General features: G+C 32.3%; 1 protein-coding gene across 1 annotated transcript in view; it reads right to left on the bottom strand.

Moving 5' to 3' along the window:
- The window catches only part of LOC108762663 (sialin), a 13987-nt gene extending 1801 nt beyond the window's left edge, over positions 1–12186 (bottom strand). Inside the window, exons 1-6 of the mRNA XM_018509748.1 lie at positions 11679–12186; positions 1877–2175; positions 1199–1444; positions 889–973; positions 484–701; positions 111–260 (exon numbers count right to left, since the gene is read on the bottom strand). Of these exons, the coding sequence (XP_018365250.1) occupies positions 111–260; positions 484–701; positions 889–973; positions 1199–1444; positions 1877–2175; positions 11679–11703 (1023 nt within the window). The 5' untranslated portion in view covers positions 11704–12186. The remainder of the gene's footprint in view (positions 1–110; positions 261–483; positions 702–888; positions 974–1198; positions 1445–1876; positions 2176–11678) is intronic.
- Between the last annotated feature and the right edge of the window lie 2451 nt (positions 12187–14637).

Genomic DNA, 14637 nt, shown 5'->3' with positions numbered 1-14637 from the left:
TATACATATATATAATTTTATTTGTGTGTGTGAATAGATTTCCATCGAATAGTATGAAACAAAGACAACATGAAAAAATTTCATTCATTGATATAATCGACGATATATACCTCTTTAATGTTGAAGTGCAAAATATACTTCATGTAAGTCGGAAGCTGACTGACAATGGTATGGTAACCATAGACGCTGCATGCATGCGTTATTACAATACTCCAAACAGGCCCTGAAGTAATAAGTGCACGCCATGGTACCGGCAGATGCTGATAAAATATTGCGTTAATTAAACATTAATTAAGATTCACAGAATAAGAAGTAAAACAGAAAGTTTTTCAAACGAGACTAATAAATAAATTTGTCTCAATTTACGTTACTTATTTCAGAAAATTAAATAAGATAAAATAAATTAATATAATATATATGAAAAAAATGAAATAGAATAAAATGCACTTTGGGATTAAAATGAACGCTTTATATTACTACAACCTTAGAGGTGGTGGTCGTTCCAATCGCGCTCTCGATAGCGTGCCGCTCCTCCGCACTGATGCGCGGATGCTGTGACGGTGAATCGAATACCAGTAAGAACCACGCCACGCTCCAGATAATCCCGATCACGCCGGTTACATAGAATACCGACTCCCAGCCGAGTGAGGCGATGAGGAATCCGCACATCAACATAGTTAACGCGGCACCAAGCGATGAGGCTGCAAGTAACGATACAAGTTTACGGCGCCGCAATTGACGCAATCGCGCATTTTCATCGGGACTATAAAACGGCTATGTCTGTCTTGCGTATACGTTTCGTATAGTTTCTCAAAAACGAGGGCGATAAACGATTATGGCATCGATTGGCCTCGATTTCGCGTGGCGAATTAGATCATGATCATTTACCCATCATGTGAGAGACGAACTTGCTACGCTCCGTCGGTGGAATCCATCGAGCAGTCATTGGCTGGATGGCAGGCCAGGTGGCACCCTGATTTGCGAGACGAATCAATTTTGAGAGATATTGTCAATAATGATTGCGTGATCGTTTGCAGTCACGAGAAACTCGATCGATGAGCGTAATTAATTAGATTACGTGCAAAGAGAAAGATGCTCGATAGATTCAGATTTTCGTTTGTTAGATCGTTTCTCACGAGGCGGAGACGTGTACATTTATTATAATTAGAATGATTCCTAGATGAGATAAATGACGTACCATCATAAATCCTAGAACGACCCTCAATGCGACGACTACGGTATAACCGAGAGTGGCTGACAGTGGTGTTAATAGAGTGATAAAGCTCGATACCAGCATACTGTAACCGAAAACCCGTTTGGTACCAATTATCTCCGCAAGCCGGCCGCCGGGAAACTCCGTGCAGATGTAACCCCAGAAGAAACCGCCGATGATCATATTCACCTCATATTCGTTCCATGGATATTTGGTCTGGACTCGTTCCTCCTGAAAAAGAAAATCGAGGAATTTTCGTAAAAGTTGCAGGCTCGGAGAAAATCGAGCAAAGAAAAATACCCTGTAATTATAAGGAGAGGCAAATAAAGAACTAAAAAGATCGTTTAATCCCGATTAAGATGTTTCTCGCCTTGATCAATGAAACACGAATTCGAATGAATCTAAATAGTTTTGACGATCGATAAAAACAAAACAATTCTTAAGACTGTTTATACGGCACAGAAGCAGAACATTTGCAGTGTCACTGCAATATCGCTGAAACGTTGCAATGTTGCTGCAATATTACTGGAATGATCTGTGCTGTATGGATGATAACAATTTCTGTCACAATTAATCGCGATTGTTTAAATTTCGTATTTTCGGCGATTACTGACGAGATCATTCGCCGTGCAAGTTAAGCACTTTACGTGAGTTTCAACGAACCTGGTACCAGTGTGGGAACACTGCATGTGCGCTGCCGTTGTTCACCTCGTTGACTCTATTAACATCGCCGTCGATCGCCGGGGTCCTGGTGTCCATCGGGGTGAAATCATTCATCATCGTCGATTGGGTACCACACTCGTCCGACACCAACGATCCGTTGGAATGTAAATATTGACCGCTATTATTGCTCGGTATCACCATCGAAACAATCGCTATCGTTAAATTTATACGCAGCATATAGTTTAACATGAAGCCGAGAATCACCATAATATTCAGTACCTGACTGCATGTCAAGCGATCTGAAAAAAACATTTGCGATCATTTATTTTACGATCTGTGGCTCAGCTGCGACAGTCGATGCATTAAACTGATACTTATTAATGGTTGATTTTAATGTTTTTATTTGTTTCTCTTTTATTTTAAAAAATTATAAAATAAGATATTTATTTATTAATTATATTATTAATTGTATTATTTATATTTTTGATAACATGAAATAAAATATAAGTGTATTGTTTAAATTATATATATACAAGAGAAAGAAAAAGGTATCTAACAAAATCAGTTATTTTAGAAGAATTATATTAATAATCCTTAAAATTATTGGCTCTTAAAATTAATATTTTCAAAAAATATTTATATTACAAAATAATTATATAGAAAAAATATTACGTTATGTGTTTTAATTATAATTTTCTTATGATCATCTATCTCTCTTCTCTAAATACATATCTTGTTTTTAAAAATTTTAAGTTTTAATTTGCTAAGCTGTTTTCTGTAATGTAGAAATATTTTAAAACTCATGATGAATATGTTTGTTGAAATCTGAGAAAAACCGCATCCTTTTCGACTTCCGTCTTATGCACACGAGTGACGTCAGCCAGTTTTATTTATATTGACATCGTTTTGTCTGATTCCAAGATTTCTTTTACACAATTACTGTCGACAGAGTGTGTGTCGAAAACAGGACGTACTTATATGCGTACTTATATTCTTACTTATAGCGTCAACTGACGAGCGTCTATGTCACATGTTCAAAGTGTTGTAAACAATTTTTACGTAACATTAGCATGCAATACACGCGACTTATACTTATAGCTTTGGTCCATTATCGATCTCAGTGCTATTGTAGTATTGTACACAACCGCAATTTATCTCGAGGTATAGTTGGGATCTTAGGTTTTCCAACGTACAAATTATCATATTGGGCCGGAACAAAAGTTCATAGCGCTACTTCATTTATATCATGTCTTTAATTTGTACCTACGTATTTAAAAAAAATTTAGCAATTATATCACTCGATAGAGTAAAGTTTCAGCTTGAAAAATCTGTTTTTTTAATTACACTACAATAATTTTTAACGGATTTTATAAGTATAAAATCAAAGTCAAAATACTCTTTTTATTTAATTAATTTTATAACTCAGTGACAAAAAATTCTATAAAAACGTTTTTAAAAAATAATTTTGTAGGGAAAACTACAGCTTTCACATTGGAAAGTCGAAAATTATCACAAGTTTTTTTTGGGCATGTGATAGGTTTACAAAGTGAGAAGAACATTTTCCATCTTATCCAATCCACTCATAATTTTCTAAGTATATATATAAAAATTTTTAAAAGTCGTAGAAACTTAAAGACATAGTGATCTTTTGATAGTAGTGATTTTAACCTCTAAAATCTTTTTTTTAATTTAAATTTCGTTCATTTTTAACGAAGATACAGCTACTTGAATTTTGAATGGTATTACGAAATTTTGTTTCAACACACACATACCGAAAACTTTATTTCGGTTATTGAACGCCGCATTATCATAAACGGAATGCCGAATTGCAATACAGTTATGTTATTAAAAATTATGAAATGTCTTCCGTTTTGAACGTGAATTAAATGGAACACATTAATTAAAAGCGCGTTGCGATTATGTCAATTCATGACTCGACTGATTGCGTTCGTTTTGCTTTAATAAGTTGTCATATAAATGTTAGACTACCTAGTTATGATCGTTTTGGCGGTTTCTTTGTTTATTGGCAGACCGCCAAAATTATTTCAAGAATGACATGAATGAGCCAATTATTTCCCCTTTCCTTTCCTCATTCACGTGCATGTCACGCAATTTCGCAAATCAGGAAATACGTCGCGAGAAGTACGAAAGTTCCAAATTTCGCGAAGCGTTACGTCAAACGTCTTTGTACCAAAGAAAGAAGCTTATAGAGAGAAGAAACGGACAAGCCCACGCATTTAATCGCAGAGCACAAACAGGCGCACCTCGTTCCCGATATTAATAGTCAGCATTAGGTCGCCTTGCATCGTCCGCGCTTTGCATGCACTACATGATCGTATTCGCAAAGTCGACTAGTTACTTTGCTTATCGCGAATTTGCGTCCGAGGTTATCGTAAAAACATTCGATGCTACACATAATGAATCATGCTTTACAAGTATCAAATTCCAGCCGATATAGAAACTAATGACAAATTTCCTTGACCTATTTGACATCTATTTTTTTCTAGAAATACGAATTGAAACTAAAAGCAATGTGTACGTAATTTTCAAATAATTACTGAAAAGAAATAATTTTTGAAAATGAATCAATTGCAAATAAAATGTATTTACTGCGATTTAAGTAAATAGGATAGCTAATAAGATTGTAATCGCAGGCAAATTGATTTCATGTGGACTTTACTTCAACAGAATTTTATTTTTTTGTCTGCGAAAAATAACAGTTTACTTCATATTTACTTCGATTGCGTTAAGTCAGCAATACAAGCGTCAATTTACTCTGTCCTTAATTATTTTCGTCTTTGACGCATTCTGTTGTTACAACAAAGAGGCGCGTGCGGAACGACAAATAAGTTGTGTCTCGTTGCATAATCGCAATGTATATGGTATCTGTTTTCGACGATGAAAGGGAATGGTCATCAATACGTGTACAATTAGGATTTCCTGAACAGAAAAGGTATATAGTCGCGGCATTGCAATGAAGAGGCGACACGGATAATTTACGAGTTAAACGTTCGTCGACGCGGACCTATGTCAGCATTGCAAAGTTGTGCTTTAACCATCGTATCTGACGTAACCGAAACCGTGAGTAAGGTCGAATGAAACTGCAGGCAGGTGCATTCTTATCGCGAGGAAATAACATTGTTTTTTTAGATTTTAACGATTTCGTGCGTTAAAGATGTTTTTATATTTTTCTTCCGACTTTCCGTCCAAAAATAACTGAAGTTAATAAATAATAAATAATTTTTATTATTATCACTTAGCACTAATAAAAGATATGAAGAGAAATGCAATAGATCTGATATGTACATATATTTTGTACAATAGTAAATAAAGTTTTTTCTTCTGTCTACATTTATACACTGAGAAAAAATAGTTGCTGTTTCAAAAAAATATTAGTTGATTCAACTAAATGTAGCGGTCACGGACTGTCGAGCAAATATTTGTTAACTCAACTAAATATTTGTTAATTCAAACAAATAACATGTTTTAAATTACAAGATTTTGTTAATCTAAATATATAAATATTCGAACTAAATAATCATTACGAACTAAACGCATTTAGTCAAGTTAACAACTTTTTTTTCTCAGTGTACGAATATATTTTCTTTTATAGTTTTAATCTTTTTAAGACTTAATTATAATTTTATTTAATAAGCTAATAAAACTTCGAAATTAACTTAGTTTTCTAATCACAATCTTAATTCTTTTTAATTGAGGAAATTTGATTTGCGTTGATGTATTACACTTATAAAAGGTGTTTAATTTTAAGATAGTAAAATGTTTTATTTTTTATCTTCGCTATTTAAATATTTAAAAATATTTTAGTTTTAAACGAGCATGCAAAACTAAAAAATGTTTAGTTTTGAAAAATATTTTTAAAAATGTTCAATTTTTTAAAGTACCTGTATTATTCGGAAATACTTAAAGATATTTTTTTTAATGTTTTAGAAAAAGCTAAAAGTTGTTTTACTTCACTGTAAAAAGTACAGTGTTTAAAATGTTTGAAACATCTTTGCGAAACAAGTGTTTACTAATAAAAGATACTTCAATTTTAAACGTTTTAATGTTTTAAGTCCAAATACATAGTGTTTTGTTTATTGAAAAAGTTTAAAACATTTTTAAATGTTTAAAACTTTCTTTTTGAGTGTCTGTAATCAGGAAGAATAAAACATTTTAATATCTTAAACTTCTTTTTTGAATGTATATTGTCTCTCTCTACGTCATACAAAGAAACGTCAGTAGTGTAATAACAATAATCAAATCAATTAAAAACGATCTATGTATTTATATGTTTACTTGTGACATTTATTATATTTTATATTTACGTTACATGAATTCTTTCTTCACGTTTACTCTAAATTACCAAATTAACATTGTAACATTAGCAGTTATACTATTCGACATCGTACTTTTTATTTCAACGTATCAGTATCTCATCCGCGTATATTATCCGCGCATATGGGATTACCTTGGAGAGGATGAGATCCCTGTGGATGCAATTCGGGCGATTAGAGAGAAGTGTCTATTTAAAAGTCCAATCTGACCGATATAATAATGACGTTCGTGAATCGAGAGCTTGCCCGCCACGCGTGTCGTGCTATCCACTTAACCGCTATTGCGACTATTACGCTCCCCGATCTGTGGCAATGGGACTTGGTACTTTAAATGCGAGAGGAATATAAATCGCATTTTTAATATTTAAAATTTGTATCAGTATTTGACTTTGAACGTTTGCTGATAATAGCGCCGCACTAATAATGTACACTATGTGATTTACCCAATCAGAAATGATAATGGAATCGACATCGAATCGACGTCGATTCGATGTCGATTCCATTATCATTTCTGATTGGGTAGTTCGAGTGATTGATCCGATTTGATGTCAAAGCGAAAAATTTTGATTATCAAACGAAATAGAGATTGATGTACGTAGATGAAGAAGATAAACAAATCGACGAAGAAGATAAATAAATCGGTAAAGAGAAATCGTCTGAGGTCTCGATTACAATTTAACATAGTTTAGTCAATTCACAGATGCTATCAACTTTAATATCTGTTGCTATTTTTAATTCTAATGAATACTATGTTGTACGTCGGAATTGATTAAAGTGTACGTATTAAATTGATTAAAGTAACATTAAATATTAATATAACAAGAAATAATATGTTTGATTGTGAATTGTTTTATTAACTGCACTGTTTTATTAGTTACACTGTTTGATAGAGTTTAATCTTTCTTGCGATACGAGTGTGAATAGTCATTTCCAATGTATTTTTGCCTGCTGAACACGAATTCGTTATCCAAATATAACCGTTATGTCACAATCTTGAGGAAATAACATCAAAGAGGCTTAAAACGACAATTTTAAAAATAAAAAAAATGTTTTTGAGCTATTGTAGCACCAGCAGCAAATTTTTTTCTAAATTTCATTAATGCCACGCAAAAGTATTGACTTTTAACTTTAAAATGTATCTTGTTTTATTTTGGTATAATTTTTTATTTTCTGGATATAGCAATTTGAATATAGCTCTCTCCTCATGTAATACATGAAAATTCTATTCTATTTTAATTCCGCTTTATGTGTAGTAAAAGTAAGCTTTTGTACTCACATAATATAATTGGATCATATTAAATCAAAAAACAATATAAAAAATTGATAAAATACATTATTGCAGGAACATTATAATTTTTCAACTATATTGTATATTTTGTCAATTTCATATTTCTGTCATAAATTTATATAGAACGTGTTATGTCTGTCACACATCATTGCAAGTCAGCTTAGCCAGTACTGAGTGCCACTAATCACGATTTTTATGGCGGCTTTTATAGTCGATTATCAAGCCGGTTTCACTTCAGGGAAGGGTTGTGTCGATGACCTCGATAACGTGATACTGGTTTTTATAGCCGGAAAACTTGGTTGTAAGATATAATACAATTGGTACAGAACGACCTTTACATTCTCGAAAATAAAAGTTCCGAAGTCACATAAGCAACGAGTATATTATTTGAATATTAAATACTTTCGCCTTTCCCTTCATATCCATGATATAAAAAATTAACACATTCAGCAAATTACGTACCTATTAATTGTAATTTCTTATTCAACAATATAATTGTTGTATAATACACATGTTATAATTGTATTATTGAGTGGAAAATTACAGTTAACAGGTGTGCTAGATATTTATAACTTTTATTTGCAGAATGGCGCACGAAATATCGTACGATCTTTTTTTTGAATATAAATGATTCATATAAACGATACATAAGCCATTCATTCAAACGTGTGGAAAATTATCATTAGTAGATATATGCAACGAGATCTTTGTTTCATCTCACGATCTCGTGGAGATGCATTCCCGCATTGAAATGCATGACATTTTGTGCGTCATCGTTTGTATCGTAGATCAAACACTATCATGACCTTCACCCAGAACTCTGTGCACGTTCTCCCGTGAACTATTCATAGCGATTTCGTCGTTTCGCGAAGAACCAAAATAGTATACCTGCGTACTTTTCTTAAAGTCGAGTTTGATGACTTGCAGATTTGAGGGTCAGAAACATTGATTCAGGTCAATACACGAATAACGACGGTATTATTATCTATCAGATTCGTCGTTACATGCATTCGCGTTTAATTGGTCGGAGATGAGAGGCTGGTGCGTGGCATCGTCGCGTAGACTACAAGCATTGAACTATCAACATGCATCGCATTCTGTCTGAACGTCATATGCAAATGTCGTCGACGATATATGTATTAACCTCAGCAATGTGGAGGTGAGAGTTCGAAGCAAACGATGAGTTTTCAATCGCGGTAGACTATACTCATATTTCATGTAAACTGTGTTTAGAAAGAGATCGTAGATTATACGAACGATCATTTCCTTTATACATATGCATTAAATATGAGCCGTTAATACGCTTTAATATTCTGTGCTTTATATTTTATATCTTACGTTATCTTGTATCTGAAGTATGTTACATAATTACATAAATTAATATTACTTATTTGCATATATGTAGAATTTACTTTTATTTTTTTAATTATTCTTTAAAACTTTATTGGCCCCAGGTTGATTTATTTAATGCATATTTCATATTTCTACAATCATTAAGACATCAGAAAAATAATATACCTTATATATATATATATATAGTACATGCATGTTTCTTATAGTAATAGATTATAAAATTTATTATTAAAATTGCATTATATATATAAATATAATATAATTTACATATTATACAGGAAGTTGACGTTTTTATCACTTTAATTTACCGTCAGCTCATCGAATTACGCGCCGGCTTCTTGACGAATCATCATCCCTTCCCGTAATAAAGAATATATTAACGTTTAAGCGGAAGCCGCGTTCGTTGCCGTCCGTCGCGAGATACCCGTAACTTAAATTTGTACGTATCTATTTGTTTTCTTTTAAAGAACTTATGTCTGTAGATTTTTTCACAGAAACACACACACAAAATTATTTTTAAAATAATATAATATTAAAAATTAAAGTTAAATGATCATCTGGCTCTAGAAAAGGACAATATGGTCCGATTTATCGTTAAGTAATTTAATCGATTAATTTATCATCAATTAATTTTGATCGGTGTTCGTGGGATATTGAATTATATTAATTAATTATATTAATAATTAAACAATAATGTATAATGCCTGTAAGAGCCAACACAGGGTGAACGTGTGTAACAAACAGTTTATTTAAAAATTATATAAAATTAACGTTTCGACTGCCGGTTCGGGTCCTCTTCAGTACAAAAATCTTTAAACAGTAACAAAACGCTGCGATGATTGTGTCCAGTCATTGTAAGATTCAACATCAATTTGGTAGAATTAATGTCATACGAATTAATATTATGCTAAAGATGATATGCGTTTCAAATTGCATCCTGTCATCAAATTAGAAAGTGCAATGACGAATGAATTCTAAAACGCCGTCGTCAATTCAGAATATCAACACGAAATCAACCCGAGTCGAAATTTTGATACTACTTTGACATTCTTAAGGATAGTTTGCACCTATTTAAATGTTCTATAAACTAGATAAAACCTACTTTGATGATATGGTTGTGATCAAACCTATTTTACTATCCTAACTCCTATTGCAAATCAACCTATTTTAACACTAAAAGCAGTGAAAAGGGAAATTTGCGACATCATTACAGTCAAAGTAGGAGTAAATTGTGTCATAATTGAACCTATCTTGATATTTTAGCTTCTACTATATCATAGAATTAAAGGTTTAATCAAGGGTCAAAATTTTGACTCGGGAATCGTATTAATTATATTAAAATTATTAAACTCAATTTTATAGTGTTATGTTTGAAATCGGAGACGCGCGCGTGCAAATAAAATACGAGATGTGTGAAACAATCGCCTAAACTAATTATGACTTTTATGTTATATCATCGTGCTAATAGTGGAAAATCTAATAAAACCGATATGGAATCTTTAACTTCTGCGAATTCAAACATTCGATAAATACGATAATGACATTTGTCACATGTGTTTAGAATAATATATGTTAACCTTGTAACCGTACAACTTGCTAACCCAATGTATGTAAACTTGTATTTCAGCCCTCAATAAAATTAGATGAAGATAAACATCACAGAAATTGCCTCAGCTCTGTCTTAAGACTTACGTTGTCTCTACTGTGAGGCACTAATTATTTAAAAGTGTACGGAATCCCAAAATTCCCGAAACCTGATGCTTGGAAAGGAACGGGAAGACGCGGATTGAATTCTCGAGAATGTTAGGATTTCCCGACAATATTCGGATTTCCCGAGAATGTTCGGGTTTCCCGAGAATCTTCGAGATATCTGATACTGTACAGAGTCTTTTAATACTGACCAGAGTGACGATTTTACTCAATTTTTTTATTATTCTCTCTCTCTTGTAATTTATTTCTAACTTGATTGTTACCAGAACTCCGGATATCATTACTTTATGTATAATTTTTCTATCTTTTCGACTACTTTCATCGAATGTAACATCTATTGTATGTATATTTGAAGAAGGCTTAATCGTGAGACCAAAACATGTCATATTTTAATCGATTATAGAATATTATATTAATTTTTGATTTTTCATGTTTTAATGTACTTTATTATATTTGACTTTTAATATTGTTTTTCCATGGATATATAATATTATTACTTCTAGTACTGGATTTTCTCCGAAATATATACAATATTTTTACTTTTCTGTCTTTATCTATAATATGGTAAAAGAGCCTGTTGTATGATTTATAATAAAACAGAAAATTTTGTAAAGTGAAACTTGACACAGAAATAAAAAATCTAAAACTATGACCATATTCAACAGATACATTCTACTTGAATTCCGACATTTAAAAAAATCCCGAACATTCTCGGGAAACCTGAACACTCTCGGGAATCTCGAACATTCTCGGGAATCCAGAACATTCTCGGGAATTCCGAAAGTTCAAAATCCCGTCCCAATCCCGAAAAACATTTCCGTTCCCGTCCCGACCCGATCTTACAATTATTCACTGCTATAATTATTACGTTTATTCTATTATAAATATTTCAAATAATTATGATGATGTTCAATGATATTTACGATAACATAATGTTTAGCCTCTTCTCATTGTATTTATTCTTTATATTTACTTTATAAATATAACAGCCATGTTAACATATACATCTCATTTTCATTTACTAATTCATTAATTTTATTAAAAATCATTCTTGATAGTAGAGAACAAATTATTTTTATTCTTCTAATCTCTTGTCTCGTCAATCATCGCTACTTACCTAGCATGCTACGATTGGATGCCATTTCGCCGGTAGATATAATGATGATTGCAAACACTCCTCACCGGTCTTTCTTAATTTCAACGCACTTTTTGAAAATCAGCTTTAATTTATCTTTTTTAAATTACGTTCGCACAAGAGTATGACTTAAGTATTTTTTTCCAATTGAATACAATTCTTCACGTGTAAACCATCATGTCACTCGAACGATACACAAAAAAAAAAACTTTCAACCCCTTTTAAAAATCTTGGAGAAGCTCGCTTTACGAATGGACAGCGCAACTGCCTTGTTCACTCGACGCGCTTTAACTGTGCTCTGCTCTAAACGCTGCCAAAATCTCAGTTAAATTGTGGCGCTGGCTGCTCGGAAGACGAAAGGCAAGGAAGAGGCTCGACAATAGCGTCAGCGCCGTCAGCGTTGCGACACCGACGTCTTCCGCGGGCTGCGTCGTTCTCCCGCTTCACGTTTCGCTTCGTTCCGTCGTAACGTTCTTCGATGTCGTAACGAAGGCTGCGTGCAATGAAATGACGAGAGGTGGTAGAGGGAAAGAGAGAAAGAAAGAGGGGCACGACCACGCACGTCACAAGCGTCCGTAGTTGTGTACAATGACGTGCTTTGTTCGCCACGTCGAAGAGAAGATGAATACCCTCTTGCGAATGGAAAGATGTACCCTATCGAATGTGGTATTTCCTACCCTTATGTCTGCTATCCGCAGGGAAGTGAAAGTTTGAGAGTTCAGATATTGGTGAACCCAAAGGAAACGTTTTTCTCAATATAAAAAAAAATATATATATTGACGTTTTGGGAATGAAAAATTAATCTTCGGATGCATAACATGATCCTGTACATACATCTCAGCCCCTGTAATGTTTTGTTTTCGTGTAAAATACGACATTTTTTATCTTCAAGTGTTTTCTTTTTCCACTTATCTTACAAATGAATTATAAATTAACTTTTTATTGTTACGTGCATGTATCGAAGTTATTTTTTCTTACAATTGGATGTACAAGTGATCTATTATTTTTTTTATAAAATTTAATATTGATTATCATAATAAATCGAATAGTTTAATTATAAAACTAACTCTCATTACTTTTTAATACATTGTTCCATCTTTTAGGTAAATTACGCATTTGGGCTTGATATAGAAAGACTGGTCTTTACTTGTGTTGAATCAATTCACTTTCTTTCTTCGATGTTTCTAAATTGTTTGTCAGATAAAGTATGCTGCACAACCAATCGATCGGAACAAATTTAAAAGGCGTTAGGATAGACCGAAGTGAAACGCATCACAGAGTGAATCGAATCAATATAAGCTTTGAGACAGTTGTTAAGCTTGTTGTTTCAAATAAACTGTTTTATTATTATGCTAGTTCTTCACTTTCTTTACAAAACAATAGATAACAGTTCTGTTTATCTCAAAGCTTATATTGATCTGATTCACTATATGATCTGATTCGCCTCGGTTTATTGCCATGAGGCCGAGCAAATTCTCATTTCGGTTTGATTGTCTATTGTTTCTACTCTATAGACGTAATAGATATAGACTTCGTATTTCCTGATCTTAAAGCTTGCAGACAAAAAACGTAAGACGTAAACAAATTATCATTTTTTACTTGTTACTTATGTTATTGACTTACATTATTATCTTTACTGTGATTGGTCGATTCGCTTATTCGTTACGTTTTACTGCCTTACGTTTTTCTGCATGTCATGGCTCTTAACGTCCGTGCTCCGTTAGAAAGATTGAACATATCAGCATTTTTCTTCGACTCTATCAGTATCTTTCTTTAACTCGATATTTTAGAGAGAGAGAGAGAGAGAGAGAGAGAGAGAGAGAGAGAGAATTTAAGCTACTAAGCGGCGTCTACAATGAGATTTTAAGGCATAAAACTTAAGTTTTATTTTAAGCACTAAGCTATAAGAAACTGACCAATCATAGTCAAATATTCTGCTCACATTTGATTATAATTGATCAATTTCTTACGGCTTAGAGTTCAAAGGTTAAGTTTTACGCCTAAAAATTTTATTGTAGACGCCACTTTACATTTTTTTAAATTGATAGTGACATTATGCGCAGTCTATTCTTATTACATTTATAGTATACCTTAGCATCTTCCTTCCAGATTATTCTTTGTTCTGATCGGTGCATGCTTTATTTTATATGACAAAAAATTTTGAAATATCGAAGAAATAAAGAAATAGCTTGATGAATTTAACGCACATATAGATCAGTCTTTTTTATTGAACCGGATGATTGAATCATGTCGGTATGTTTTGACACACGGAGAAAATTTTATATTTAAAATTGCTATAATGTGGTAGTAGCTACGGTCTTCATGTAAATTATGAGTTTAAATGCTATAGTTATTTTTTTAAAAACAATAATATAACGTAATTTTTACACTTCTTTATAGTAAAAATTTTGTATTACAAAATCAAATATACCTAGCAAATTTTATTTGCGTACCATAGTAAAAATTAACTGTTTTCAATATTTTGTTTGAATATGGCTTAACAAAATAATTACTTTATTTATGTGATAAAAATTAGTATTATCATAGTAAAAGTTAAGTTGGAATCATGTTGTGAGAGTTCATTGAAAATACAAGACATAGTAAAGTGTAATTTAAAATTGTATTAAAAACTTAATATAAAGTTTTCTCCGTGCAGTAAATATTAAATTTTATAAAAACTAATGGATTATTCATTGTACACCTAATATTTCAGATTTCGTGAATTTTTGTTTAACTAATATGTGAGAAAATAATTAGATGGTCATAATATACAATTTCACAAAATATTATTAATTATACAAATATTATATAGAAATATCAATTGTTATATACATACAATTTTTTTCTTAAGTAATACATCGTGGATTCGCATTGAGTGATATCGCAGTTAAGGGGTTAGTATAATTCCACGCTGAAAATATCTCGTGTTCATTCCTTGCTC

The sequence above is a fragment of the Trachymyrmex cornetzi genome, unplaced genomic scaffold (assembly GCF_001594075.2).
Source record: "Trachymyrmex cornetzi isolate Tcor2-1 unplaced genomic scaffold, Tcor1.1 scaffold313, whole genome shotgun sequence".
Taxonomy (NCBI): Eukaryota; Metazoa; Arthropoda; class Insecta; order Hymenoptera; family Formicidae; genus Trachymyrmex; species Trachymyrmex cornetzi.
This window is presented reverse-complemented; position numbering and strand designations above follow the sequence as displayed.